We start from the raw sequence: 18673 nt of genomic DNA, 5'->3' as shown, positions 1-18673 counted from the left end.
AATTAAATTTGAGTGAGAAGAATAACAACCATTCCACCTAAATAAGTTAATTAACATAAATCAATAAAAATATTAATATAGTAGTTTATTTCTTGGAAATAAAAACTTAAATCGAAACTAATCTTAAATTATTATTTGAAATTATCATCAACTATATTTGAAACACGTTATTCATTACGCTTATTCATTAGATTTATAAATACTTTTGATTATTACTCGACTTACACGGTACCTGATAGGTAGTCATTGCGGGAAGCAATTGCACCTAGAACATAAGTTTGTGGGACTATGAGATTTCACCACCTGACAACCATAAGGGTAACTTTCTCTAATACCTTCACCCAATCTTACCAAATATGATTACCAACACCTAGGATTTTTTAAATGCCACTTTAAAACATAGTCTATGGCTTATTTAAGGAGTAGTGGATCTACTAGGCTAGAGTATTTTTCTTTTATAGGGCAAGCTTGCTTTAATTGAATTAGCACTTCATCGCATGAAAACCACTTTGCACCAACTATGCACATAGTTTCTTCTTTTTGTTTGTTAATTTGATTCACTTCCTTATCCCTCTAGCCTCCTAGAATCACAGGCCCTCGCCCTTAATTTCCTATCAAATGATTATTTTCACCTACTCGATGAGTCAAGTTCCCTCCTCCCCTATACTACCTTTAGGTTATAACTCTTCTTTTTAATTTAGTAGTTTGTCTTATTCTACTTCCACTCAACCTTATTAAACACACACCAAATTAGATGGTTAGAATTTAGATAACTCATGTGATTGAATTATATTCACAAGATTTACATATTAATACATATTGTTCTTAACCTTGGTTTTCATCTTCCAAGAGGTCGCTTGGACTTCAATTATTGTTGGAATTCCTCCAAACCAACCCTGATGGATTAGGTGTCAAAAATTCCCCCCTTTATTCTGAAGGGGTGTATATGGGTCCAAAAAGAGAGATGAAATACAAAATTATGGACAAATCAATGGTTAGATGTGCTCTTTGTTGGACAGTTAGTATTGCTAGGTTGGTCGGTAGCATCAAGTGTGTTGACATTAATGGAAACTAGGCTAACATTGATTTCAACTAGGCTAGCATTCATGTGCATGGTGTACCAAGCTCAGTGGGAGACCCATGGTCTTTGCAGCCTTTATTAGAGGACCATCATAATACAAGGTCTATCATAGGAGTTATTAATCCTATAGATACGATGGTTTTACAGTTCTGGGATATGAAGGAATTTATACCTCAGAAGACAAGATCATATGAATTTAAAAATAGCGTAGTTGCACATTACTTAGAAAGAGCTTTCCAACGGTGCGTTGAAGTCCGAGAAATGCCATCTAGATCAAAATTTATCACCAGTCAAAGGTTGCAGACCCAAGGGTCAAACATTTAGGCCAAATCTAGGATCAGTGTTGGCAGTCTCTAAAATTGGTCTCATGTTTGGTGGTTCGGCATAAGTGGCAGACACATCACCTCAAGAGATCGACCCATATGTGACAAAGGAGAGTGCAATATAAAGTCTTTGGATGATTAGGCTCTAGGAGAAAATTGTGGAGCTGGAACACAAGTGGCAGAGGATGAACCATAAGCTCAAGTTTAGTTCAAACGGGATTTATGAAAGTCGTGGGGTATTAGTCAACCTTCTTGCTACTCAAAAATCTCATGGTGTAGATATCTCATTTTGAACATAATTTTTGGATTGTTTTCCACTTTAAACTTATGTTATTGATACTTTAACCACAATCAACCTTAAAAGCTGCTAAATCCTCTTTTAAATTTATCCAAAAGAAAGTCATCAATCCAAGGAATCGGACATGTAGACATATCCTCAAGAGTATGCTATCCTTGTTCATATATTAATCATCATTGCAAAGTCAAATGACATCATCTTTCATTTTGTCAACAATTACTAGTTTTCTCTATGGAGATACACCAAGCATGGTCATTCTCAAATAAAGCATATCCTTTAATTGGATGATTAATTCATTATATTCATTATAATTGATTCGTATGGTAAAAGGCCAGTTATATATTTCATTTTAATTTCCCATGTAGTATCTATTATTATACCTTGTATTATAAGGAATATTTATTTAGTTAAATGTATTAAAGTGTATATGGGTACTCTAACTATTTTGTATTGAAAAATATTATTTCCAAATGAAAAAATATATTTACCTATAAATCTAATGCGATGATCTAGATTGTAGCTTAATTAGACAACTGGATATGTTACAATATGTTATCAAAATGATTTGGATAATATTGGTATGCTAGAGATTGGGTATAGTATACCTCATGATTGTAAATTCAATTATTGATATCACAGTGGTCATCCATGGCCTTTCCCTCTCTTTGTTCCACTTGAATTTAACTTAGGGAAATCCCTAATACAATTGGCTTACAGGGATCGTGCTTTCTAGATGGAAAAACTTGAGGAATTGGCTTACAAGGATCATTTTACAAGTAGCTACCAGTAAACCTCTAGGGGTTTGTCGCCTATCCTCCTCTCCATAAACATGGTCACAACCGAGGGGATTTGAACTTTCGAACTCTCAGTTTTCATAGATTTCACATTATTTTTTATATTTTTAATCTAAGTTATATTGTTTTGAGAAAGTTTCTTAATACTTTTTTTTAGATTGAAGAATTAATAATAGAGTTTCAAGCTACCATTAAAAATCGAATACGTAGCTTATTGAAATTAAATTTGAGTGAGAAGAATAACAACCATTCCACCTAAATAAGTTAATTAACATAAATCAATAAAAAGATTAATATAGTAGTTTATTTCTTGGAAATAAAAACTTAAATCGAAACTAATCTTAAATTATTATTTGAAAATGTCATCAACTATATTTGAAACACGTTATTCATTACGCTTATTCATTAGATTTATAAATACTTTTGATTATTACTCGACTTACACGGTACCTGATAGGTAGTCATTGTGGGAAGCAATTGCACCTAGGAAATGTTGCATAATGAGCAGCAAAGGGACATGGCCCGAGACCCCTTTCTCTCTCCATACTGTCAAATTTTTAATTGGCTTTTGATGACATCATCATGATGTCAGCACATGGGACACGTGGCATGTGTTTTCGGCACTTACAAGTGGCCTAGTGGGACACAAGTAAACGGATAGGATTACAGAGAAGTGGGACATAGAGGAATGTCAATTGGCACTGTCAGGTAATCGTAGTTTCTATTTGAGAGGCCTTTATTCACAATGAAGGACCCACCATGACACGTATTCCTGGAAGGCTTCGGATTGGCACATTATTAAAAGAGGTACCCCCAATGGACACATAATCCCAGAAGGAAGTTTGAGGGCTAAGGTAAAGCACCTAGACTTCCTTTTTTGGGAATTATATGACCACAAGCACAGAAGAATAATGCATGGTGATTTATCGCTAGGGGTTATTGTATAAATGGGCACCTAGGACCAATTTTTTGATGGTCTTGAGTGTTAACCAACCAAGGGATTCAGGTTGAGTTCAATGCAGAAAATTGCTACGAACATATGTTTTAAAAGGTCATTTGGGCTATATAGAAAGCACCACAAGTATATGTTTAAACGACACGAACAGGTTAGCAGCAGGGTCTCTCCATATTTGGAAGCTAAACCAAAATTTGTTATACTCCACAATTGGATTATGCAGTAAATGAATGGGTTGGCAACCAAATTTCACAATTGGTGCCAATGGAAAAATTAGCACTAAGGAATAGTGCCTAGGCCAGGAGGCTGAAACTTCAAGGATGATGATCTGTAGATAAAATTAGTGGAATGTTAGGATCAATCTGAGCAAGTCAAACCTAAGTGCTTCTCACTCCATGAAAAGAAAAATGAGAGAATGGCTCTGAGAGTACGATGATCATATCACATCATAGATATCCATGTTGATGTTCTCCTCAAGCCTTGTGAACCTTAAGGAGAAGCAGTGGAGTGATATTCTGATGTTTAGAGATTTTATCAAACATAACTCAATTCAGTCTACAATTATTATTATCAGCACCACCAGATTTTATTTTATTGAAAAGGTCATCAATCGAAGGAATCAAGCATGTATGCATATCCTTGAGAGTTAAATATCCTTGTTCATATATTAATAATCATTGCAAAATCAAAAGATATCAGCCTTCATTTTGTCAAAGATCACTAGTTTTCTCTATGGAGACACACCATGCATGACCATCCTCAAATAAAGCATATCCTTTAATTGTATGCTTAATTCATTATGCTTAGGAGTGTTCATTCATTCATTAAGTCAATTTTTTCATCAAATGGAATTCAACTAACGAAAGGTGAAATCAATATTTCAAACCACACAACATACTATGATGTTCCAAGGAAGGGTTATTGTTTAGTTCAATCGAATAAATCCTACAACGTTTCTGCAAACACTTGTTCACTTTCATTTATAGGATAAACACACGGAAACCTTTCATTTATTTCTACAAATATCAATTGATTATTCTAAACCATTAACGTTACCATCCTTCACTATGTGACACTCAAAAGAAGCCTATGGGTTTCCAACCAATCCATGCCCATTATCAAGTCATAAGTTTTGACCACTTTTCTATATAAACTCATATCAGTTGGACCCCTAATGTCTACTAGAAAATTCTCGACAAGACGACCTACTAACTTCTTTATTGCATATGTCATTTCAAATAGATTAAGAGCATCATGCTCATGGGATACTATACCACATGAGTAAAACCAAAGGGAAAATGAATCTATTTATAGCCTTATAGTCAATCAAAATAAAGACGGAAAGCATTAGTCATATGCTTTATTTTTCTGATGTCATTGTTAAGTTCTCTTTTGAGGCAATCAAGAGGTTATTTCAGGAATTAACCATAAAGCATAGGAATTCTCCTTCCAAAAATCTTGAGATAACTATGAAAAGGGAAAGTAGAATGTGAAGAGGGAACTATATCTCTCCCCTTTTGAATACGAGTATGATTTCTACAACCAATAAAATGATGTACTGTAAACTGACAAATTATATGAAATTGACGGAAAGAACACGGAAGACCATGCAATACTACTTCCTTAACTCGTCCAACGTTGTTATTGCCAATACTTATAATCATACAACATTGAATATTCTTGGAAATCCCTTTCATCTTGCGCCTGAGGTCGCCCAACATTATCACTATAGTTCATTTTAAATATGCTTCACATTAGCTACAAGATTCCTTCGCACTCTAACTAACTCCTCTAATTATTTGAAACATGAAATAAAAAGGAAGGAGTATAGCTCCTTTCTTTTCACTCAATTTTCTATAATCACAAACACCTCATATTCATGGTTTCTACTGACCTTCCCATGTCCATTCTACAATAGCTTACATAATATTAGCATTGGATTTTTCTATCAGCTTACAATGCAAGCGTAGTTACAAAAATAATCAATCACTTAGACATTTGTTACACATCCAAACATATAATATGTTGTGTAAAATAACACCAAAATTCGAATCATAAATTCCTAGAAGTTTTCAATGCAAAGGATTTCCTCCAAAAAAAATGAAAATAAAATATTGACTTTCTTCACCTCTGCATACTTTTCCACACTAGGTGAAACCATTATCTTTTTAAACTACATTTAGATTTATAAATACTGAGAGGTAACACAACAGGCAGAGGAAAGGGAACCAAGTTGAGGAATAAGCTCAATGCGTGAGAAGAGTAGTGTGCATTTCTTGTGTTTAAAATGACATGCGAGAGAAATGTGCATGTATTTCGAGGAGGCATCCAATGCCATTGCGTACTAATCATGCAAAAAAGATAACTTACAAGCATGCAAGTGAATATTTTGTCAAATCTGTGACAAAACTAGCCAGAGGAGTAATCAGGTGCAATAGGTCTACAATAAGGAAAACATAATAGGTAGAATGCTCGAGTTTAGTTCAAACGGGAAGAACTGACATCGAGATAAAAGATGAAATATTGGTGAGGGTGCCCATATTGAGGCAACAAAACTTGTGGCTTTCAGACAATTCAACAAGTTAGGAAGGAACTTGCTCTAATACCATGTTAAACACACACAAAGTAGATATGGATAATTTAGATAACTCATGTGATTGCATTCTATTCCCAAGGTTTACATATTAATACATGGTTTTCTAACCCTTGGTTTTCATCTTCCAAGAGGTCACTTAGACTTCTATGACTGTTTGAATTCATGCAAACCAACCCTATCAGATTAGGTGTCCAAAAAACCCCAACCTATTACCAGTATGGAAGGTATCAACCCTAATGTGGGTGCTAACAATGGAATAATTCTGGTGTTAATGGCATAAATAACGTGGGTTCCACCAATGGAAACAATATAGGAATGACCACCACAGTGTACACAACTCGGCCTTTTCTTTTGTTTATGGCTAGTTTGAACCTCCCTGATTTGAGCCAACCAATAATTGATCCTCTCTTGCATGATTTTGCATGGCATACATGCCAACCAAACTTCTCTAAAATATCCCCAAGTTTGAGGGTGATTTTGCATCATTGTATTTATGGTTATATCTGTAATTTGTGGTGTTCCTGTTTAAATCTAGATCAATGGACGAGATGCCACATGTCATGTTTTACCACTTCATTAGACTCATTACCATGATTTTGACTGGCACAAACGTTTTCTACTTGGTGTTTCTTTTTGGTTTATTAGCACAATTTTGATTTGAGGATATAGAATAGAGTCCTGCATTAACTATATGCACAATTTCAGTAAAGTATATCCTTCAAGAAAATCACAACAATTTATCATGTCATTGTCACAGTAATCTAATCATGATTGCAAACACATAACAAAAGTTATGAAGTTTGCACTCATGAATCAAAGCTATAATGTGAATCATCCATTTACATGTTATTAAGTGGAAATGATATCATGTAACTTTTTTACCAAGACCATTGCATAGAATCGCCCCCTAACTAACTAACACCTTTTATTAAGCATGTAATTTGAATAACAACCTAATTGTGAGAACCTTATGTCTGTGAAAAGGAGGCACAAACTCGAAATAAATTAAGCTCCTTAAATTTGATCCTTGGTCGTTTCCCTCTCTTCAACCATGGATTTTATAAACCTATTATACCCCTTTTCAAATTTGGTCTTTAGCCCTTAATCTTGTCCATTGTTTAAAAAAAAAATGCTTCATTCACGGTATATTTGTATTCAAACATATATAGACGGATATGACTAAATTTGCATTCTTGCACCAAAGCTAGAATACAAATCATGCATTTGTATATCCTTATGCAAATCCTTAATAATAAATGGAAAATTTACCATGTAACATGTTTACCAAGACCATTAGATGCCAAGTAAAATTTCATTGAGTTTATGTTGAGTATGATATTTAAGTTTACCATTTCCCATATATCATGACATGAAAAACATGCTAAGATATAAATGAATAAATTGTTTGCAAAACATGGTCTTGAAAACTATTACAAGCAGCAATATGTGTAGCTCATAAGGAATTTTGGAAGTACTTTTCCAAGACCATAGAGACATGATCATGTCTATTTTTTAAGTGCAATAGATACAAGCACTAATTTATTAAATACAGATAATTACTTCTATTAATGTAGATCTTCTTTTAACAGTTCAATTTTATCATTAAGAAGTTATACTTTGGAAATTCAACCATCAATTCACAAGGACAATAGATGTCACAATGCACAAAGAGAACAAAATGTTTACCCTGGGAAAACCCATCAAAATTTTCCTTAGATAAATTATTCAATTCAAAAAGAGATATTCCTAATATTGCTAGTCAACTATGAGGTCAAACTGGCCAACAATGCTATGGTCAAACCTAGTCAAACAACCTTTTTATCCAGTCAATATGTTTCCCTTCAACTTCAGCCCTCTCGGATCCTCCTAGGCTGAATTTCATCCTCCTAGAATATGCCCAGAAACTCGACCCTGCTACCCAAAATGTTATGCCCAGAATTTTGGACCTACATCCTAGAAGTTTGACCTGTTACCCAAAAACTTCCTAGAAAATCACATGGTCAACGTATATAAATCGATAAATATTCTTGATGTGAATTTGTCCTTATTGTCCTTCTTCATTGTTGTTCTTATTCGCTTGGATGCCCAAAATATTTCTTCTTGTGTGAGAAATCGAATCGTGCCTTGTGGAGGAGGTTAAGTTCTTTATATATAATGTTTTGTCTCTATCAATGGGTGTCTCTTCAATAGGGCTGACTTGACCTTAAGGAGGACCGAATTGAAAAATTTGGAGCCAAAAATTCAGAATTCAAATTTTGAAAATTTCTTTCTTGATATCGACATGAACAACGTGTCTTATATTAATTCTTTCAAAGGAAAAAATGACATGAAGAACAGATCATAGAACTACATTATATACTTCAAGGGATAAAATATAAATTATAAAGGCACCCATAGCTACAAGATTCAGCACTCCCTCTTAACTAGGGAGGTATACGTAATAACTAGGCAGATGTTATTTTGTTGACAAAATTCTCTAACAAAAGGCTATAAAAAGTCATCATCATTATTGTATTACCATGAATAGGTGAGCAATTTTGACACATGGTAAACCAATAGCATCCACTAATTACCATAATCTGGTCAAACATCTTTGACATGTGGTAAATCAACAACATCAACCAATTACCATAATTCTAGTCAATACCTTTGACCTATGGTATATCCTCACCATAATCTTGGTTGATACTCCTAACACATGGTACTGATCATTTAGCATCAACTAGTAACCATAATTCCAGTCCTTTTGGCACATGGTATACAGACTAATCTTGGTTCACCATTATTCGGTTCAATGTCTGTGATGCATGGTAAATCTCCAAAGGCCACATTTTATCTGAGTAATTTAGGGACTTATTTTAACTGATCCTGATGCTCCAGGAAGATTCTTCCTAATTTGTGTCAACGCACTTTACAAAAGAAGAATGATTATCCTCTGTTGGACCATTCTCCCCAATTAGGGTCAATATACTTGACATAGGAAGAATTTAAATCCATGATGTTATCTCATGACCACTCCCTCTCACTGAGACAAACATTCTCAATAAGTCCAAGATTGTCCCTGAAGTATACAAAATACTATCTGGACAAAGGCTTTGTAAGTATATCAGTGATATGCTCATTAGTAGAGACATATTAGAGATTCATTTCTCCCTTCTGCACTATGTCATGAATGAAGTGGTACTTGATCTCGATGTACTTCAAATTGTAATGGAAAATTGGATTATCTATCAGCTTCACATAGCTTTGATTGTCACAATATATCTCAGTCGGTTCTAGCACCTTATCAAATAGTCTTGTGAGTAACTTCCAAAGCCACACTTCTTCACAACTTGCTAGAATGGATGCAATATACTCTGCCTCAGTAGTGTTAAGTGAAATATATTTCTACTTCCTACTCATCCACGAATCGTAGAGTAGCCCAAGCTAAAGAAACCTTCAGAAGTACTATTTTTGTCTTCAACGCTCCCTGCCCAATCTGCATCTGTATATCCCTACAATTGTATATCACCGTTTGAGGCATATGTCAAACCATAATAAATTGTACCATGAAAATTGATGAGGCTCATAAATAGGTGCATCATAAGGGTCATAATGTCATCCTCCATCTTTGGAACTATGTCTTTCTCACATTTATTTATAATTTTTGTTATCTTATGCTTAGTGAGAAGGGTAAAAGATGTTTTTCTATGTCATGTAACCTAATATGGTTTAATTGGAGGAAACTGAGGATTTTTTGGGTAATTTACATGTATGGGCTGGGAGTAGACAATGGGGAGAGATTCTAGGAGGTTTTCCACCTCCTCAACTCCTTCAATGAGCCCAAGATCACCACACACTCTCTCATCATCTCGAGGTCATTTGACATTGATGCAATGATAATGATAACCTTGTTATTGGTTAATCACTAAGTTATCTCTAGAGGGTTGAGGCTCTTGGGTTTGGGCCCAAACCCAGTGGCTTAGTCCCCTCTTGTGTATTGGTATTTCTTTTTAGTTCAGAGTTTTTATTAGTTTTCTGCATTTCGTTAGAAAATAACCCTTAAAAATCTTGTGATTGTGACCTCTATCTCATCTCTCCCATGGGAGCATGAATGGAAGGATCTACAATCATAGTCCAAAAATACTATGTTTATGATTTCTTGGAAGAAGGTCTACATTAGTCATATTGTTTTTCATGAGCTTAATATAGCTTAGGAGTTGATTCATTGACTGGATTAGAGTTTTTGGCTCAAATTAGATGACATTTAAATTCAACTCATCCTTTCCACTATTAGTTGTTTCATTTTTCAATGATAAAAGGGTATATGCATTTGATGTTGCAGGGATATTTGGATCTTCAGGAAAGGGGCCTTTCACCACATCCATCTTGGACTTCCTCGGCATCTTTTATGAAGCTCAAATTCTATCTTCAAAGTTATGTTCTTGAGATCAGCCTCTTAGATCACCGTGAGAAGCTCTCCTAGTGCAAAACAGGACTTCGAAAGGATTTGAACTTGGATAGGGGTGTTGGTCAAATTTAATCCATTTACCTCAACCTCCATCCACCTTTCCATCCCTGGAACCCATCATTCCTACCTCCCAAATCTTCTCGGCAACCTTTCTATAGAATTACAGGCCTTCAAGTAGCAATATAGGGTACCTGTCGCAGCCTTCTATAGCATACATGTAGCATCCTCTTTCTCCACTTATTTTGACCTTTTATGCAATTTGGACTTAGTTTAGAAGTAGGTTGGGCCCCAACTGTGACTCAATGATCATGGGAAGCACCTAAGCCACTCCAACCATCATTTTCCTTTACTGCAAAATAGGATAGCATGAGTTTCTTTATCACGGATTTGGCACAAATAAAACATTGGTATATATGCAAGTGTGAGCTAGATAGATGATACATGGAATCTTGAGTTATGATTTGGTGGGTTAGCTTCTTGTCTGCAAGTATATTTGGTAGCTAGATGGTTGATTGCAAGATAATGTAGTTCCTTTTCTACAAGTAGTGTAGCTCTTATATTTTCATGAATTGATTCAATAACATTTACAAGTTGAAGTTCAAAAAGAATTTTCCTTTTGATCATTAAAGGTAGCTTCTAAGTTGCAACTTCATTAGTTAGTTTTCCTTCTAATTCAATAGGAAGAATGGTCTTGGAGAACTATTGATCAAATTTCTTAGTTGAGGGTGGCATGAGTAGAATCCCATCTACTGTGTATATAGCATTCTCACCTCGAAGAGTGTACGAACCTTCGGTTGATAAATAGAGTTGAGGAGCCCTTGGGAGTTGCAGAACTCTTGGTGCAATACCAGGTCTCACCACTTTCTTGCGTCGTTGTCGGGGAGGTGTCTAGGTAGATGTTATATATGCTTCAACATTGTTTTCTGTTTTACATACAGTTTTGAAAAAGCAACATAAAAACAAAAGAGAAAAATTCCTTTCATACCTCGTAGGAATAGAGTTACCCAAGGAAAATTCTCCGGTGACTGCGAGCTTCCCTCTCTAACTCTAGGGGTGTTAGAAAACCCTCTAGGTGAGAAACCTGAGATATTTGAAGAACCTATTCGGGAAGGAGAAGTACCCACTTCATCTACCCAAACCATGGCTGGAAATAGGAACAATGATTTTTTTGCCCTATCATAGAGACTAGTGGAGAGGCTAGAATGGAGAATATCGGCCCTAATTCCCTTCCACACTTTCATGGATTAGCCTCTAAGGATCTTGATACCTTTATGTTTAAATTTGTCGTTACCTATAGGACCTATGACTATGCCTCTGATGATCAGAAGTTGAAGTTATTCCCATCTACCCTTAAGGATGCAGCCTTGGGCTGGTTTATGGGTCTGCCTGGGGATAACGTCACTACCTAGGCTCAAATTCAACAAGCTTTTAATGACAAGTGCAGGGACTACTGTAGGTCCAAATAAACCAAGGAATAAATCTTTAGAATGACTCTTGGACATGATGAATCCTTGGAAGACTATGAGGAGAGATTTCAACTCAGTTATAGGAGGGCCAGATGCACCCTTGATCCTGAATCACTCAAGCTAGTTCTTCTTTGAGCGATTAGGGAGGACATGCTGGAAAACATCAACATGTTGTCTCGGGGAGATATCTATCATTTATCCTATGACGACATCAAAGCATTGTTCAAAATTCACTCTAGGGCCGGTAGAAAGAAGGGTAGGGCTAGTCAAGGCTTGATCAATTCCTCCCCTTCCACAACATCCATCAAGAATGAGATTAGGAACATGTTGGAAGACTTTAAAAGTGAAATTTTGCATGCCTTTTCTTTGCAAATGGATACCATGCAAATGAAGAGGAAACCAGAGGAAGCAGAGAGAGCCCTAGTTATTTTATGCCCTAAATGAACTAAAAGGAAACCCAGAAATGAATGCCCATTACATGTTGTACAGGTCTGCTCAATCTGTGAGGAAATCCATGCCACAGATAAATACCCTTCTTTTATTTGTTTAAAAGTTGTATACGAAGGGGCGGAAGGTGGGGTTGAGCAACTCTGCTTTATAAATCAAAGGAGGCCTCAAGAACCTCGTCCATACCAGCAGGGCATGCAAGGTGCATCTTACTCTTAATACCATCCCTACCAGAATGCACCCTTTCCACCATAGTACTATTCCCCTCATCCATCACGTTCCACACCTCCTCCTTGGCTTGATGCCCCTCAATATCCTCCCCAACATGTCAATTAACCATTTCAGCCATATGTTTCCCAACCTCCTAAATGGAATAACCCATCACATGGGTGGAGGCCTCAACTTAACCAACCTCCTACTTTACTGCTCCACCTCCACCTCAACCACAAATCACTCATCCCGCTCCAACCAAGCAACCTCAGATGCATGCTCAACCTAATCTCAACCCGAATAATGAGCAAGCACAACAAGTCTACATTGGAGAGACATCTTACCGTTCCTATGCTATGGAGATCTAAGAAATCAACCTTAGGTCCAAAAGGGAACTTGAAGATAACCAACCTCCATCTCCACCTTAAGAACTTGAAGAGGAAAAGGAAGAGAGTACCCCTAAAGTAAATCCACCTCTTTTTCCGTAGAGATCGATCCATCCCAGCTAGCACCCCCCAGAAGAGACTGAACTTATGGGAGGACACAAGAAATGGAAGATCCCAACCAATGCATAAGAAATGGCTAAGATCTAACAAAGTTCGGCAGCTAACAGAAAAATAAATAAATAGATCCAATAGATCAGAAAAAACAAGAATATCAATGCCTAGTACAAGTCAAAAACCCTCTCCCAATGAAGGACAGAAAATCTAAAGAAATCAAGCAAAATAAAATGAATTTGTACCAGTTCTAGCTATTAAATAGAGAGCTCAGACAGATCGAGGATAGAAAGAAAAACTTTTGAAGACAAAAATTGGTCTTTTGAGGCTAGAAGCTCGGTCGCACACAGAAGACAAGATAAATTTGGTTGGTCGCTAGGGTTCAATTATTGTATAAGTTTCCTAACTTCTCAAGCCCTAGGTGCCTAGATACACAAGTGGGTCAAGTTGATCTCCTTGGGAATGGAAAAGACTAGAAACCTTTTTCACAATTACTTTAGTACTTTTTCATGATTGAAATTACTTTAGTACCTTCCTAATTTATTTTTCATTGCAAGGACAACATGTTCCATTAGTTGGGAGGAGGGGGAGGGGGAACATGGGGTAATTCTCCTGACTATTACATTGCTAATCTTCTAATCACTTCACCCTCATAATCAACTATATCTTCCATAATCTCTAGCACACTAAGGTCCATTATGACACAACACTCTAGAAGTCACTAAATTTTATTTTTGGCATTGATACCTTATTTGGAAATTACTAACCCTCATCTTCCTCATTACATGAATGTTGTCAATGTTTCCATTATTACTATTATTGTTTGATACTGCTATTGGTGTTCATAGCATATTGCTACCACTATTTAATATGATAGATCAATCTTTTGCACAATGGGAAGTTCAACTATCCAACATGAACCTGTCACCTTCAAACAACTTTGGGGCAACCCTGAAGTGTGTCAAATTTTTCAAGATGGAGGGTGGATAATCTATAGGGTTTCACCTATAAGTTTTTCCTATTTACAACTATAGCGTGGGGACTCAAATTTAGAGTAATAGAGGAAATCCTTGCCCACGTTATAGGGATAACTTGAATCAATGAGCTTTAGAATCAACTGCTTATTACTGGGAGAAATTGCCAAAGATGATGGTAGGGGAGTTGAAAGAGGTATTATGTTTACTTTATGTCTAATTAATTATTTCCACAAGTTTTGAGCACTATGCTGATAACTTTAGATTTAAAATAATAAACTACATAATAAAAGATTTCGAAATAGTTTAGGAGGATATCCTAATTAAATATCTATGATTGGGTGGTGAAACTTAACGCACAGATCAAACTTGCTCACTTCCATTTATACAACATAAAATTGTAAAATCATTAAATGTAATGCACCATATAAAAATATTTAAGAAAGAGAGTTGTTAAAATAGGTGATTTCATTGTCAACATTGTTTTGAGCACTATGCTGATAACTTTAAATTTAAAATAATAAATTACATAATAAAAGATTTCGAAATAGTTTAAGAGGATATCCTAATTAAATATCTATGATTGGGAGGTGAAACTTAACACACAGATCAAACTTGCTCACTTCCATTTATACAACATAAAATTGTAAAATCATTAAATGTAATGCACCATATAAAAATATTTAAGAAAGAGAGTTGTTAAAATAGGTGATTTCATTGTCAACATTTCTTCGTCTTTATTTGCATCGCATCGATTTATATACTCTAAGTCATCCTTTGATAGTTTTAAAAAAGCTTACATCAATGAAGTCATTCAATGAAAATTTCCTTCGACATTCCCAGAATGCATAGAATGTGATCTGTAGATATAAGTTCAATATCATCACTCATTCTACGATATTTTCCAAAATCTATTAATTCCAAATATTTTATAAGATTGCTAAACGTATATTGTTAATAAGGCATAATTAGCAATATGGTTTCAAGCCAAGAAATATTTAACTTAAGACAACAAAAAAGTTAACTACTAGTCACGAGTAATATTATAATTATGTATCTAGAAAGTAAATATAAACACTCGTAAATACTATATGTTTTATTTTAAACTCTAAAAATAGCTCTCTGTTTATCAAGGTTAGAATTAAAAGAAAAAGAAAAAGCAGGGTTTAGCAAAGTTAGAAGTAAAAAGCTGTGGAAAATAAATATAGATATTTAGTAAAAGGCTGTGGAAAACTAATCTAGATCTGTGCACATTATCTCTAAAAATAACCCACAGAGGCAGTGTAAAATTAGAAAAGTGAGTAAAAATGGAAAAATAAATAACCCATAGAGGCAGTGTAAAATTAGAAAAGTGAGTAAAAATGGAAAAATGGCAATGTAAAATCAGAAGAGTGAGTAAAAAAAGAAAAATAAATAGCCCATAGAGGCAGTGTAAAATTAGAAGAGTGAGTAAAAGTGGGAAAATAAATAGCCCATTAGATGCATGCACGTTGGAAGTAACCGTGTAAAATTAGAAGTAAGAGTATCACTGGATCCATGCACGTCGGATCTAAAGAAATAAATAGGCAGCGGAAGCATGGTAAATTTAGAAGTAAAAACAACACTGGCAACTGCAAGTGAATGAATGAATCTTTAGAGAAGTGAAAACAACACAGCGTCGACTGCAGTTTGAGAAGGATTAATTGGAAAATATTGTAGTAAAAAAATTCTAATTACGGTCCATGATCGTCGTTATGCATGTACCTGATCTAAATATAGCAGTGCAAGAGTACACATAAATTACAAAATTAAAAATTACACATAAATTAAAAATTCTAATTACACGTAAATTAAAAATTCTAATTACGTTCCATGATCGTCGTCGTTATGCATGTGCATGATCTAAATATAGCAGTGCAAAATTTATTTATCTTTATAAGGACCACATTGAACGCACTTTGAAGATGATACGTGCTTAAGAGTGTGGACGTCTCGTCATTGACTTTTTGGGTAATAATTAGCACCCATCATCCAATTCCATATACATGCCTCTTGGGTGTAAAATATTGCATAGTACTCATGATCACTTGTATATTGTGTATTTTTCAGCCAGTGCACTAGGATTTAATTTCCTCTCCTCTTCTTGTTGTGTATTTTTCAGCCAGTGCACTGGGATTTAATTTCCTCTCCTCTTCTTGTTGTGTATTTTTCAGCCAGTGCACTAGGATTTAATTTCCTGTCCTCTTGTTGTGTATTTTTCAGCCAGTTCGCTAGGATTTAATTTCCTCAGGCCTTCTATTGGACTGATCGACATGGAGCTGGCGGAGAGAAAAAACGGAGTTAACTTTGCCGTTGCGGGTGCCACTGCATTGGACAATTCCTTCTTAAATGACAGACTCATCTTCCCGCAGACACCATTATCTCTAGATACGCAAATCAGATGGTTCCACCAGTTGAAAAATTTCACCTGCAGAGCTAATTTGGGTATAATCATAGTATCATTTCAATTATGTAAAATTTTACTTAGGGTTATGCTTCCAGACGGTTCTAAAATATATATTTGGTCAACAGATTGGGTGGATTCGGTCTCAACGACTATCTAGACTCCACCTTTACGTCCTCGCCATCGGATGAGATAAGGGGCTTTACTCCTCTTATCATAGCCAAGATTGAGAAAGCTATACAGGTAATTGATTTTAATTAAACCCCACTTGATATGTCTTATTTCTTTCTGCATATCAATAACCCTCTCATAACATAATTACGGTTTTCTTTTATTTAGACGATGACATGCGTTGTCGGTTTTCTTTTATTTAGACGATGACATGCGTTGCGGTGAATGAGTTTTTCTTTTTTTGGAAAAATTTTTATATTAAAATGGAATTGGAATTGAGTGCAGGCATTGATAGAAGAAGGAGCCCAGTACATATTTGTCCAAGGAATGCCACCTCTGGGATGTTTGCCCGCCATACTTACTCTAGACCCTTATCCGAGGAACTCCGATTATGATGAAAATGGATGCCTAGCATCATATAACCAACTCTCCCAGGATCATAACACAGAGTTGCAGGAGACACTAGAGCAGCTAAGGATTCAATATCCACACGCCATATTGGTGTATGCGGACTACTATAATATGTTTATGGAAATAATCAAGAACCATGCAGCATACGGTACGTACGGAAATTTTGGATTCGGTTAATAAACTCATATACATTTTGGATTGGATTAGTGTAGTGTAATGACAATGTTGAAATGATGCAGGTTTTACCGCTAATACATTTCAGTCTTGCTGTGGAACTGGAGAACTTTTTAATTTTGATATCATGCATACGTGTGGGACACCAGGAGTGTTAGCATGCTCAAATCCAGAAAGAGCCATCAGTTGGGATGGAATACATTTCACTGAAGCCGCATACAAAATTATTTCAGAATTCATCATCAACAAAGCCCAATATACTCAGCCACCTTTCAGTGACATGATGAAAATCTCTGGTAATGGCCTTTGTGATGCAGCCAGCGGCCATTGTGATGCAGCCAGCCGCCAGTGAACCACCTACTTTATGAGAATATTTTGTAAGGGCGGTTTATATGTGTTCGTGAAATATTTTGTATCCGCTATTAATATGTATTCTGAATTGAAGGTCAAATCTCAATACGACTTTTAAATTTGAGCCCCTATTTCTTTCATTTGTATTTCAATAGGGTATTTTTGATAATAATAACATTTTTAATTGTATATTGGTATTCTGAAACAAAAAATTATTATATGTTTCTGATGCTTTTAAATTTGAGCTATATTTTTTATTTAAATTATATTGTTGCTTAAATTATTATTTATTTCTGATGCTTTTTAATTTGAGTCACCTTTTTTATTTATATTATGTTATTTTTGGGGGATAAAATAGGTTAGTTGTTTGTTAATTTTGAGAAAAAAAAAATAATTATTTTAAATCATCGCAACTTTGTATTACATTAAAAACTGAATACAGTGTTTATTGGATTTGAATATCCATAGATGGTACTATAATAATTATTCTTTCTAGTTAATCAAGTATAAATCAATAAAATTTTGAATATTGTAGTTTATATTTTAGAAATAAAAACTTATATGAAATAGAATCAAAATAAATGTGGTTTAGTTATCATATTATTAACAAATATTATATTTCATTTTTGTTGGAAACATTTTTTTTATGCACCAACACATTTTAAGAATTATATTTTAAATTATTATTTGAAATTGCCATCAAGTATATTTGAAACATTTTATTCATTAGATTTATGAAAGTTGTGGTTTGAAACATTTTATTCATTAGATTTATGAAAGTTGTGGGGTATTAGTCAACCTAAATGGTACTCAAAAATCTCATGGTGTAAATATCTCATTTTGAACATAATTTTGGGATTGTTTTCCACTTTAAACTTATGCTATTGATACCTTAACAACAATCAACCTTAAAAACTGCTAAATCCTTTTTTAAGTGCTTCTCACTCCATAAAAATACAAATAAGAGAATGGCTCTGAGAGTACTATAATCATATCACATCATAGAGATCCATGTTGATGTTCTCCTCAAGCCTTGTGAACCTTAAGGAGAAG

General features: G+C 34.9%; 1 protein-coding gene across 1 annotated transcript in view; it reads left to right on the top strand.

The window, feature by feature from the left end:
- LOC149202042 (GDSL esterase/lipase At5g03980-like) overlaps window positions 1-17621 on the top strand; it is a 38120-nt gene extending 20499 nt beyond the window's left edge. The window contains exons 4-6 of the mRNA XM_089401451.1: window positions 16642-16756; window positions 16970-17243; window positions 17335-17621. Coding sequence (XP_089257577.1) covers window positions 16642-16756; window positions 16970-17243; window positions 17335-17621 — 676 coding nt within the window. The remainder of the gene's footprint in view (window positions 1-16641; window positions 16757-16969; window positions 17244-17334) is intronic.
- Window positions 17622-18673: the final 1052 nt, after the last annotated feature.

This window comes from Pinus tabuliformis, chromosome 2_1, assembly GCF_031772625.1.
Source record: "Pinus tabuliformis cultivar Carrire ecotype Pingquan chromosome 2_1, CPIR1, whole genome shotgun sequence".
NCBI lineage: Eukaryota > Viridiplantae > Streptophyta > Pinopsida > Pinales > Pinaceae > Pinus > Pinus tabuliformis.
This window is presented reverse-complemented; position numbering and strand designations above follow the sequence as displayed.